This window comes from Lethenteron reissneri, unplaced genomic scaffold (assembly GCF_015708825.2).
Source record: "Lethenteron reissneri isolate LAM-NWPU_2019-01 unplaced genomic scaffold, ASM1570882v1 scaffold_1402, whole genome shotgun sequence".
NCBI lineage: Eukaryota > Metazoa > Chordata > Hyperoartia > Petromyzontiformes > Petromyzontidae > Lethenteron > Lethenteron reissneri.
In genome coordinates, this window is record NW_026891116.1 from 40001 (window position 1) to 52698 (window position 12698).

Here is a 12698-nt window from a genome sequence, read left to right on the forward strand (position 1 = left end):
GCAAGGTCGTCTTCCTCGCCGTGTTCGACGGGCACGGCGGCTCCGAGGCCGCTGAGTTTGCCCGCCGCTCCCTGTGGCCCACGATCCGCGCCCAGCCCGGTCTGTGGGGCCCCCCCGACCCCGAGCGAGTGTGCAGCGCCATCCGCGACGGCTTCCTGGCCTGCCAGCGCGCCATGTGGGGGCAGCTGGGTGAGTTGCCACGCGCTGTTCGATGCTGTGGTGTGGACTACACTATACTACTGTAGTGACATAAGAAGGGAAGGGCTGCTGTAGGCTCTGGGTTCCCAGGTGGGTCCAGACGCGTAATCCCCTGGGCGCCAGGCGCTGGGTTCCCAGGGGGTCCAGACGCTTAAGCCTCTGGGCGCCGCCAACGGGGGGGGGCTGTGTGTGCTCTGTGGGATGTCTGGTGGCGCACACGGCCCCACCCCTTGTTGGGGACTGGGCATATAAGCGGAGCTCCCTGGACGATCGGGGCAGTTGTAACTCAAGACCCAAGACCCACGACCAGCCATCTGAAGACCCTGGGATGCTGCGAGAGCCAGCGCTGGGACTCTGGAACTCCCGACGCTACGACCTTGTGAGGGCGAGTTCCGGAGCGTAGCCAGAGTAGAGTATCTAGGCAGTGTAGCTAGGCTGTGTACCTAAGCTGTAGCAGAGTATCAGGACTGTTGGAGTGTTGTATTGTAATAAAGAAGTTACCTCTACAAGTGTCTCCGGAACCCGTTACACTACTATACACTACTATACACTACACTATACAGTCACTCACTCACACAGTCACTCACTCACACAGTCGTACACTCACCCACCCACTCACTCACCCACTCACACACTCACCCACCCACTCACACAGTCACTCACTCACACAGTCACTCACTCACCCATTCACACACTCACCCACCCACTCACACAGTCATTCACTCACACAGTCACTCACTCACACAGTCACCCACCCACTCACCCACCCACTCACCTACCCACTCACTCACCCACCCACTCACACAGTCACCCACCCACTCACACAGTCACTCACAGTCACTCACTCACACAGTCACCCACCCATCCACTCACCCACTCACCCACCCACTCACCCACCCACTCACCCACCCACCCACCCACTCACCCACCCACCCACCCACTCACCCACCCACCCACCCACTCACCCACCCACCCACCCACTCACCCACCCACCCACTCAACCACCCACTCACCCACCCACTCACCCACTCACCCACTCACCCACCCACCCACACCCCTGTCTAACCCCCTCCGCCCCTCCGTGCTCCTACAGGCAGCTGGCGGCGCACGTGGCAGGGCGAGCCCAGCATGGCGGGCACCACGGCGTGCTGCTGCCTGCTGATGGGCGACCTGCTGTTCGTGGCTCACGTGGGAGACTCGCGAGCCGTCCTCGCTCAGCGGCCACACGGGGGGCGCAGCGCCACCGCCACCGCCACCAGGACCCCTTCTTCATTGAGACCCATTTTCACAATGGGCCCCTCTTCTGCAAAGGGCCCCCCTTCAATGGGTCCCCCTTCAATGGGTCCCCCTTCAATGGGCCCCCCTTCAATGGGTCCCCCTTCAATGGGCCCCCCTTCAACGGGCCCCCCTTCAACGGGCCCCCCTTCAACGGGCCCCCCTTCAAAGGGCCCCTCTTCAACGGGCCCCCCTTCAACGGGCCCCCCTTCAACGGGCCCCCCTTCAATGGGTCCCCCTTCAATGGGTCCCCCTTCAATGGGCCCCCCTTCAAAGGGCCCCCCTTCAACGGGCCCCCCTTCAACGGGCCCCCCTTCAACGGGTCCCCCTTCAACGGGCCCCCCTTCAAAGGGCCCCCCTTCAATGGGCCCCCCTTCAATGGGCCCCCCTTCAATGGGCCCCCCTTCAATGGGCCCCCCTTCAATGGGTCCCCCTTCAAAGGGCCCCTGTGTCAAGGTCCGCTCTGTGAAGGCGCACCTAGCCTGGTACGGCCCCACGTCTATGCACGGACGCGTCGCGAAGGCCTTCATAGCGGCCGTCGGCCGTAACCTGGCAACACCGCTAACACCACCGCCACCACCACAAACACCACCGCCACCACCACAACTACAACCATCACTGTCAACGCCACCACCACAAACACCACCGCCACCACCACAACCACAACCATCACTGTCAACGCCACCACCACAAACACCACCGCCACCACCACAACCACAACCATCACTGTCAACGCCACCACCACAACCACAACCGCCACTGTCACCGCCACCACCACCACCACCACAACCACCACTGTCAACGCCACCACCACAACCACAACCGCCACTGTCACCGCCACCACCACCACCGCCACCACCACAACCACCACTGTCAACGCCACCACCACCACAACCACAACCGCCACTGTCACCGCCACCACCACCACCGCCACCACCACAACCACCACTGTCAACGCCACCACCGCCACCACCACAACCACAACCGCCACTGTCACCGCCACCACCACCACCGCCACCACCACAACCACCACTGTCAACGCCATCACCACAACCGCCACAACCACCACAACCATCACCGCCACCGCCACCACCACCGCCACCACCACCACTGCCCCGGCGGGAGGTGGACAAGGACGAGGTGGTGGAGGAGGAGGTGGACGAGGAGGAGGTGGACACGGACGAGCTGGAGGAGGAGGAGGAGGTGTCGCTACTTGCCGTGGGGTTGACGCGCGACCACAAGCCGGGCGACCCCGTGGAGAGGGATCGCATTGAGAGGCTGGGCGGGCGGTGAGACGTGTGGTGTGTGTGGTGTGTGTGTGTGGTGTGTGTGTGTGTGGTGTGTGTGTGTGGTGTGTGTGGTGTGTGTGTGTGTGTGTGTGTGTGTGGTGTGTGTGTGTGCGTGGTGTGTGTGGTGTGTGTGTGTGGTGTGTGTGGTGTGTGTGTGTGGTGTGTGTGTGTGGTGTGTGTGTGTGGTGTGTGTGTGTGGTGTGTGTGGTGTGTGTGTGTGGTGTGTGTGTGGTGTGTGTGTGGTGGTGTGTGTGGTGTGTGTGTGTGGTGGTGTGTGTGTGTGTGGTGTGTGTGGTGTGTGTGTGGTGGTGTGTGTGTGTGGTGTGTGTGGTGTGTGTGTGTGTGTGTGTGTGGTGTGTGTGGTGTGTGTTGTGGTGTGTGTGTGTGTGTGGTGTGTGTGTGTGTGTGTGTGGTGTGTGTGTGTGTGTGTGGTGTGTGTGTGTGTGGTGTGTGTGTGTGTGTGTGGGTGTGTGTGGTGTGTGTGTGTGTGTGTGGTGTGTGTGTGTGGTGTGTGTGTGTGGTGTGTGTGTGGTGTGTGTGTGTGGTGTGTGTGGTGTGTGTGTGGTGTGTGTGGTGGTGTGTGTGTGTGTGTGGTGTGTGTGTGTGGTGTGTGTGTGGTGTGTGTGTGGTGTGTGTGTGTGTGTGGTGTGTGTGGTGTGTGGTGTGTGTGTGTTGTGTGTGTGTGTGTGTGTGTGGTGTGGTGTGTGTGGTGTGTGTGTGTGTGTGTGTGTGTGGTGTGTGTGGTGTGTGTGTGGTGGTGTGTGTGTGTGGGTGTGTGTGTGTGTGGTGTGTGTGTGTGTGTGTGGTGTGTGTGGTGTGTGTGTGTGTGTGGTGTGTGGTGTGTGTGTGTGTGTGTGGTGTGTGTGTGTGGTGTGTGTGTGTGTGGTGTGTGTGTGGTGTGTGTGTGTGTGTGTGGTGTGTGTGTGTGGTGTGTGTGTGGTGTGTGTGTGGGTGTGTGTGTGTGTGGTGTGTGGTGTGTGTGTGTGGTGTGTGGTGTGGTGTGTGTGTGTGGTGTGTGTGTGTGGTGTGTGGTGTGTGTGGTGTGTGTGTGTGGTGTGTGTGTGTGGTGTGTGTGTGTGTGTGTGTGGTGTGTGTGTGGTGTGTGTGGTGTGTGTGTGGTGTGTGTGTGTGGGTGTATGTGTGTGTATGTGTGTGTGTGTATGTGTACGTGTATGTGTGTGTGCGTGTGTGTGTGTGTATGTGTGTGCGTATATGTGCGTGTGTGTGTGTGCGTGTGTGTGTGTGTGCGTGTATGGGTATGTGTGTGTGTATGTGTGTGCGTATATGTGTGTGCGTGTATGTGCGTGTATGTGTGTGTGCGTGTATGTGTGTGTGTATGGGGCACGGCAGTGTAGCGGTTAGCGCTACGCTGCGCTATGAACCCGGCGACACGGGTTCGATTCCTGCTCACGGCCAACACCGGTGACGATTATCTGAACCGGTCCAGGGCCTCCCCTAGGTCGACCCAGCCTCAAACAACTACCCGGTGCGGTGTGTAAACATCGCCACTAGGGAGACAAAGGCGGCCAGGCGTGGTGCTGGCCACCCACCCCCTCGTGTGCCGTTCCGGCCTTCATAGGTGCTCGCTAACAGCACTTGCCCCTACAGTCTGTTAAGGCTACACGGGGGATCTTTGTCTTTGTGTGTCTGCCCGCCAGGGTGATGAGTAAGCCAGGGGGGCCTTGCCGTGTGGCCTGGAGGAGGAGGCGAGTGGCTCACGGCGGCGCTGAGCAGCAGAGCGCCAACACGGAGTACATCCCATGCCTGGCCGTGTCACGCTCCCTCGGTACTCACACACACACACACACCTACACACACACACACCTACACACTTACACACACACACACCTACACACCTACACACACCTACACACACACACTTACATACACACCTACACACACACACCTACACACACACACACCTACACACTTACACACACACACACCTACACACCTACACACACCTACACACACACACTTACATACACACCTACACACACACACCTACACACACACACACTTACACACACACCTACACACACACCTACACACACACACCTACACACACCTACACACACACACACTTACACCTACACACCTACACACTTACACACACACACCTACACACACACACCTACACACACACATCAACATACACACCTACACACACACCTACACACACACATCAACATACACACCTACACACACACCTACACACACACCTACACACACACACTTACACACACACACCTACACACACTTACACACACACACCTACACACACACACCTACACACACACACTTACACACACACCTAAACACACCTACACACACACACACTTACACCTACACACCTACACACTTACACCTACACACACACCTACACACACACACCTACACAAAAGACAAAGATTCCCCGTATAGCCTGAACAGACTGTAGGGGCAAGTGCTGTTAGCGAGCACCTATGAAGGCCGGAACGGTACACGAGGGGGTGGGTGGCCAGCACCACGCCCGACCGCCTTTGTCTCCCTAGTGGCGATGTTTACACACCGCACCAGGTACTCATTTAAGGCTGAGTCGACCTAGGGGAGGCCCAGGACCGGTTCAGATAATCGTCACTGGTGTTAGCCGTGAGCGGGAATCGAACCCGGGTCGCCAAGTTCATAGCGCAGCGCGCTAACCGCTACACTACCGCTCCCCACCTACACACACACACCTACACACACACACACACTTACACCTACACACCTACACACTTACACACACACACCTACACACACACACCTACACACACACCTACACACACACTTACACACACACCTACACCTACACACACTTACACACACACGCCTACACATACCTACACACACACCTACACACACACCTACACAACAACAACAACAACCGCCATTCGCCACTAAGTGGCGGTGACGTCACCACGACGCTTGTGCCAGGCCAAGTGCACCTTGAGGCCACGTGAAGTGTCGAACGCCCGCTGGCAGGAGGTCACGGGACAGACCCAGGTGCCACGGGTCGACTGACCGAGATGACCGAGATGACTGGCTGATGCACCACCTGTGCCCCCTACTGAACCAACTTGCTGTGCTTTAGCCACCCGGCGCTCCGCTCGTTGTTGTGCGCGTCGCTCCTCCGTCCTCCGTTGTTGTTGGAGGGCGACTGCCTCCAACTGCCCAGTAGCGTCCTTCACGAGCCTGCTCCACAGAGGCCGATCTTGACACCGCTGGTACCGGTCATCGGCAAGTCCACTCAGCTCCACGTCCTCCTGTACCACATCACTCCATCTCTTCTCTAGCCCAACGCAGCCTTGCCTGCCGGAGGAGCTCACCGATGGGACTTTGCCCAGATCTTTCAAGGATTTGTGAGCTTCTAACACAATCCAGCCTTGTTAAACCCAAGATGGATCGTAGGCAGGCCAGCCTAAATGTTTACGTGTGTGTGTGTACATGTGTGTGTGTGTGTACATGTGTGTGTGTGTGTGTACATGTGTGTGTGTGTTGGCGATATCCCACAGGGGCCTCTGGAGCTACGAGGCTGCGAGGCGCCAGTTTGTGGTGTGTGTACATGTGTGTGTGTACACGTGTGTGTGTACATGTCTGTGTGTACATGTGTGTGTGTGCGTACACGTGTGTGTGTGCACAGGGGACCTCTGGAGCTACGAGGCAGCGAGGTGCCAGTTCGTGGTGTCCCCCGAGCCGGACGTGAGCGCCTACCGGCTGGAGCCGCAGCGCCACCGCCACCTCGTGCTGGCCACCGACGGCGTCTGGGACGTCCTCATGCCCACGGAGGCCGTGCGGCTCTGCCAACGAGCTGACGAGCAGGTCGACACACACATACACACGTCTACACACACACGTCTACATACACTATACACACACCTACGTCTACACACACACGTCTACATACACTATACACACACACGTCTACACATACTATACACACACATCTACATACACACACACACGTATACATACATCAACATACACACACACGTCTACACACACACACGTCGACACACACACACGTCTACATACACACATCTACATACACACACACATATACATACACTATACACACACATCTACATACACACACACGTCTACACACACACACACATCTACATACACTATACACACACACATCTACATACACACACACACGTATACACACATCAACATACACACACACACGTCTACATACACACATCTACATACACACATCTACATACACACACACACATCTACATACACTATACACACACACACATCTACATACACACATCTACACACACACATCAATATACACACACACGTCTACATACACACACATCTACATACTCTATACACACACACATCTACATACACACACACACGTATACACACATCAACATACACACATCAACATACACACGTCTACATACACACACACACACGTCTACACACACACATCAACATACACACACACATCTACACACACACATCTACATACACACACACACGTATACATACATCAACATACACACACACGTCTACATACACACACACATCTACATACTCTATACACACACACATCTACATACACACACACGTATACATACATCAACATACACACGTCTACATACACACACGTATACATACACTATACACACACACATCTACATACACACACACACGTATACACACATCAACATACACACACACGTCTACATACACACACACATCTACATACTCTATACACACATCTACATACACACACACACGTATACATACATCAACATACACACGTCTACATACACACACACACACACGTCTACACACACACATCAACATACACACACACATCTACACACACACATCTACACACACACATCTACACACACACATCAACATACACACACACATCTACACACACACACATCTACACACACACATCAACATACACACACACATCTACACACACACACATCAACATACATCGACAATCACACATCAACATACACACACATCTACACACACACACATCTACATACACACATCTACATACACACACGTCTATATGCACACACGCTATAGTCACGTACACACACACACTCACGTACACACACACACTCACGTACACACACACACACACGTACACACACACACTCACGTACACACACACACTCACGTACACACACACACTCACGTACACACACACACTCACGTACACACACACACTCACGTACACACACACACTCACGTACACACACACACTCACGTACACACACACACTCACGTACACACACACACTCACGTACACACACACACTCACGTACACACACACACTCACGTACACACACACACACTCACGTACACACACACTCACGTACACACACACACTCACGTATACACACACACTCACGTACACACACACACACACTCACGTACACACACACACTCACGTATACACACACACTCACGTACACACACACACACTCACGTACACACACACACTCTCACGTACACATACACTCACGTATACACACACACACACGTCTCGTCCTGCAGGCCAGCGGTGGTGGTGCCAGCAGCGGTGGTGGTGCTAGCGGTGGTGGTGCTAGCAGTGGTGGTGCTAGCAGCGGTGGTGCCAGCAGTGGTGGTGCTAGCAGTGGTCGTGGTGCTAGCAGCAGCATCAGCGGTGCTGGAGGCCTCACGCCGGCGCAGCTGCTGGTGGCCGAGGCGCTGTCTCGCTGGCACCGGCTCGGCCGCCCGGCCGACAACGTGAGCGCCGTGGTGGCGCGGCTGTGCCCCTCGGCGGCGGTGTCGCCGCTAGCGCCCCGGCTCCATGCCGGCACCGCGACCTGCGCCAACAGCAGCGGCAGCGGCAGCAGCAGCAGCAGCAGCAACAACAACAGCAGCAGCGGCAGCAGCAGCGGCATCAGCAGCGGCAGCAGCAGCGGCAGCGGCAGCAGCAGTAGCAGCAGCAGCGGCAGCGGCAGCAGCAGCAGCAGTGCCATCAGCAGTGCCATCAGCAGTGGCAGCAGCAGCAGCAGCGGCATCAGCAGCAGCAGCAGCAGCGGCAGCAGCAGCGGCAGCACCAGCGGCAGTAGCAGCATCAACAGCAGCATCATCAACAGCGCCATCAGCAGCGGCAGCGGCAGCAGCAGCGGCAGTAGCAGCATCAACAGCAGCATCATCAGCAGTGCCATCAGCAGCGGCAGCAGCAGCGGCAGCAGCGGCAGCAGCAGTAGCAGCAGCAGAGGCAGCAGCAGCAGCAGCAGTGGGAAGTTCACTCCACTGCCGGCTGAGCTGGTGAGCGCACCGTCCCCATGCGTGGTGCGTGCGTGTGTGCGTGTGTGTGTACGCGCATGTGGATGTGTGTTTGTGTGTACGTGTGTGTCTCTGTGGTGAGTTTGTGGGTCTCTGTGTGGTGAGTCTGTGGGTCGCTGTTTGGTTAGTCTGTGGGTCTCTGTGTGATGGAGTCTGTGCGTCTCTGTGTGGTGAGTCTATGGGTCTCTGTGTGGGTCTCTGTGTGGTGAGTCTGTGGGTTTCTGTGTGATGAGTTTGTGAGTCTCTGTGTGGCGAGTCTGTGGGTCTCTGTGTGATGAGTCTATGGGTCTCTGTGTGGTGAGTCTATGGGTCTCTGTGTGGTGAGTCTGTGCGTCTCTGTGTGGTGAGTCTGTGCGTCTCTGTGTGGTGAGTCTGTGGGTCTCTGTGTGGTGAGTCTGTGGGTCTTTGTGTGGTGAGTCTATGGGTCTCTGTGTGGTGAGTCTGTGGGTCTCTGTGTGGCGAGTCTGTGGGTCTCTGTGGTGAGTCTGTGGGTCTCTGTGTGGTGAGTCTGTGGGTCTCTGTGTGGTGAGTCTATGGGTCTCTGTGTGGTGAGTCTGTGGGTCTCTGTGTGGCGAGTCTGTGCGTCTCTGTGTGGCGAGTCTGTGGGTCTCTGTGTGGTGAGTCTGTGGGTCTCTGTGTGGTGAGTCTATGGGTCTCTGTGTGGTGAGTCTGTGGGTCTTTGTGTGGTGAGTCTATGGGTCTCTGTGTGGTGAGTCTGTGCGTCTCTGTGTGGTGAGTCTATGGGTCTCTGTGTGGTGAGTCTGTGCGTCTATGTGTGGTGAGTCTGTGGGTCTCTGTGTGGTGAGTCTGTGGGTCTCTGTGTGGTGAGTCTATGGGTCTCTGTGTGGTGAGTCTGTGGGTCTCTGTGTGGTGAGTCTATGGGTCTCTGTGTGGTGAGTCTGTGGGTCTCTGTGTGGCGAGTCTGTGGGTCTCTGTGTGGCGAGTCTGTGGGTCTCTGTGTGGTGAGTCTATGGGTCTCTGTGTGGTGAGTCTGTGCGTCTATGTGTGGTGAGTCTGTGGGTCTCTGTGTGGTGAGTCTATGGGTCTCTGTGTGGTGAGTCTGTGCGTCTCTGTGTGGTGAGTCTGTGGGTCTCTGTGTGGTGAGTCTGTGGGTCTCTGTGTGGTGAGTCTATGGGTTTCTGTGTGGTGAGTCTGTGGGTCTCTGTGTGGCGAGTCTGTGGGTCTCTGTGTGGTGAGTCTGTGGGTCTCTGTGTGGCGAGTCTGTAGGTCTCTGTGTGGTGAGTCTGTGGGTCTCTGTGTGGTGAGTCTGTGGGTCTCTGTGTGGTGAGTCTATGGGTCTCTGTGTGGTGAGTCTGTGCGTCTCTGTGTGGTGAGTCTATGGGTCTCTGTGTGGTGAGTCTATGGGTCTCTGTGTGGTGAGTCTGTGGGTCTCTGTGTGGTGAGTCTGTGCGTCTCTGTGTGGTGAGTCTGTGGGTCTCTGTGTGGTGAGTCTATGGGTCTCTGTGTGGTGAGTCTGTGGGTCTCTGTGTGGTGAGTCTGTGCGTCTCTGTGTGGTGAGTCTGTGGGTCTCTGTGTGGTGAGTCTATGGGTCTCTGTGTGGTGAGTCTGTGGGTCTCTGTGTGGTGAGTCTGTGCGTCTCTGTGTGGTGAGTCTGTGGGTCTCTGTGTGGTGAGTCTATGGGTCTCTGTGTGGTGAGTCTGTGGGTCTCTGTGTGGTGAGTCTGTGCGTCTCTGTGTGGTGAGTCTGTGGGTCTCTGTGGTGAGTCTGTGGGTCTCTGTGGTGAGTCTGTGGGTCTCTGTGGTGAGTCTGTGGTTCTCTCACTGATCGTCGTGCGTGGCCCCCCCGTCCCTCCCCAGGGCTGCAGCCAGGAGGAGCCCCCCAGCAAGTGCAGCCGCAGGAGCCGCCCCGAAGAGCAGCTTCGCCACAGAGACGCCGCCTCCAACTAGCGCCGCGGTGCTCACGGCACACGCGGTAGACACACAGACACACAGACACAGACACACATAGACACACGCACACGTAGACACAGACACACGTAGACACACAGACACACGTAGACACACATAGACACAGACACACGTAGACACACGTAGACACAGACACACGTAGACACAGACACACGTAGACACACGTAGACACAGACACACGTAGACACAGACACATGTAGACACATGTAGACACAGACACACGTAGACACATGTAGACACACGTAGACACAGACACACGTAGACACACGTAGACACACGTAGACACAGACACACGTAGACACACAGACACACGTAGACACACAGACACACGTAGACACAGACACACGTAGACACACGTAGACACACAGACACGTAGACACACGTAGACACAGACACACGTAGACACAGACACACGTAGACACAGACACACGTAGACACACGTAGACACAGACACACGTAGACACATGTAGATACACGTAGACACAGGCACACGTAGACACACGTAGACACAGACACACGTAGACACACACAGACACAGACACACGTAGACACACAGACACACGTAGACACACGTAGACACACGTAGACACACGTAGACACACGTAGACACAGACACACGTAGACACACGCTAGTAGACACACGTAGACACACGTAGACACAGACACACGTAGACACACGTAGACACACAGACACGTAGACACACGTAGACACAGACACACGTAGACACAGACACACGTAGACACACGTAGACACAGACACACGTAGACACACACAGACACACGTAGACACACGTAGACACACGTAGACACAGACACACGTAGACACAGACACACGTAGACACACGTAGACACACAGACACGTAGACACACGTAGACACAGACACACGTAGACACAGACACACGTAGACACACGTAGACACAGACACACGTAGACACAGACACACGTAGACACACGTAGACACACAGACACGTAGACACACGTAGACACAGACACACGTAGACACAGACACATGTAGACACACGTAGACACAGACACACGTAGACACACGTAGACACACGCTAGTAGACATACGCCGTGTTGAGTTCAATGTTCCAGTGGCCGCATCACATCGCCACTCTTCTTCACAGGCCGCTCATTCTCATTCTCGGTCGTCGGCGACGATGGCGGCTGTCACGTCCTAAAGATGTCGCGAGTGAAGATTTTGTTTTTTGTAGGAGGGAGAGCTGTCAGCCCGGGTGGCTGTCCCCCCCGATTGCCGTGGCCCCCCAAAACTGTTCTGTCGGACGCGAAGGTGGCGACAGACGGTGAAGTGGATTCATGGGGTGGTGTGGAACAATCCAAATAAAGTTTGTTGACTGCATTACAACATGGAGTGATTGGTGGTGTTTATCCAGTGCGAAGGGACTGGTGGCCATGGGAGGTAATGACAGGGGAGTCAGCCCACAGTGTGAAGGGACTGGTTGCCACGGGAGGTAGTGACAGGGGAGTCAGCCCACAGTGCGAAGGGACTGGTGGCCATGGGAGGTAATGACAGGGGGAGTCAGCCCACAGTGCGAAGGGACTAGCGGCCACGGGAGGTAATGACAGGTGGAGTCTGCCGGCGGAGCGAGTGTGCAAAATCGGCGGGAAGGTTCGGGAAGGGGAGGGGGGGCATGGCCTCGGTCCGTATATAAGTGGGAG

The 12698-nt window shown here is 55.9% G+C and overlaps 1 protein-coding gene across 1 annotated transcript in view; it reads left to right on the plus strand.

The window, feature by feature from the left end:
- The window catches only part of LOC133362207 (protein phosphatase 1D-like), a 10458-nt gene extending 1914 nt beyond the window's left edge, over positions 1-8544 (plus strand). The window contains exons 2-6 of the mRNA XM_061581147.1: positions 1-189; positions 1292-1705; positions 1750-1929; positions 6424-6577; positions 8484-8544. The exon at positions 1-189 is cut by the window's left edge and continues 25 nt beyond it. Coding sequence (XP_061437131.1) covers positions 1-189; positions 1292-1705; positions 1750-1929; positions 6424-6577; positions 8484-8544 — 998 coding nt within the window. The remainder of the gene's footprint in view (positions 190-1291; positions 1706-1749; positions 1930-6423; positions 6578-8483) is intronic.
- The last annotated feature ends 4154 nt before the right edge of the window (positions 8545-12698 follow it).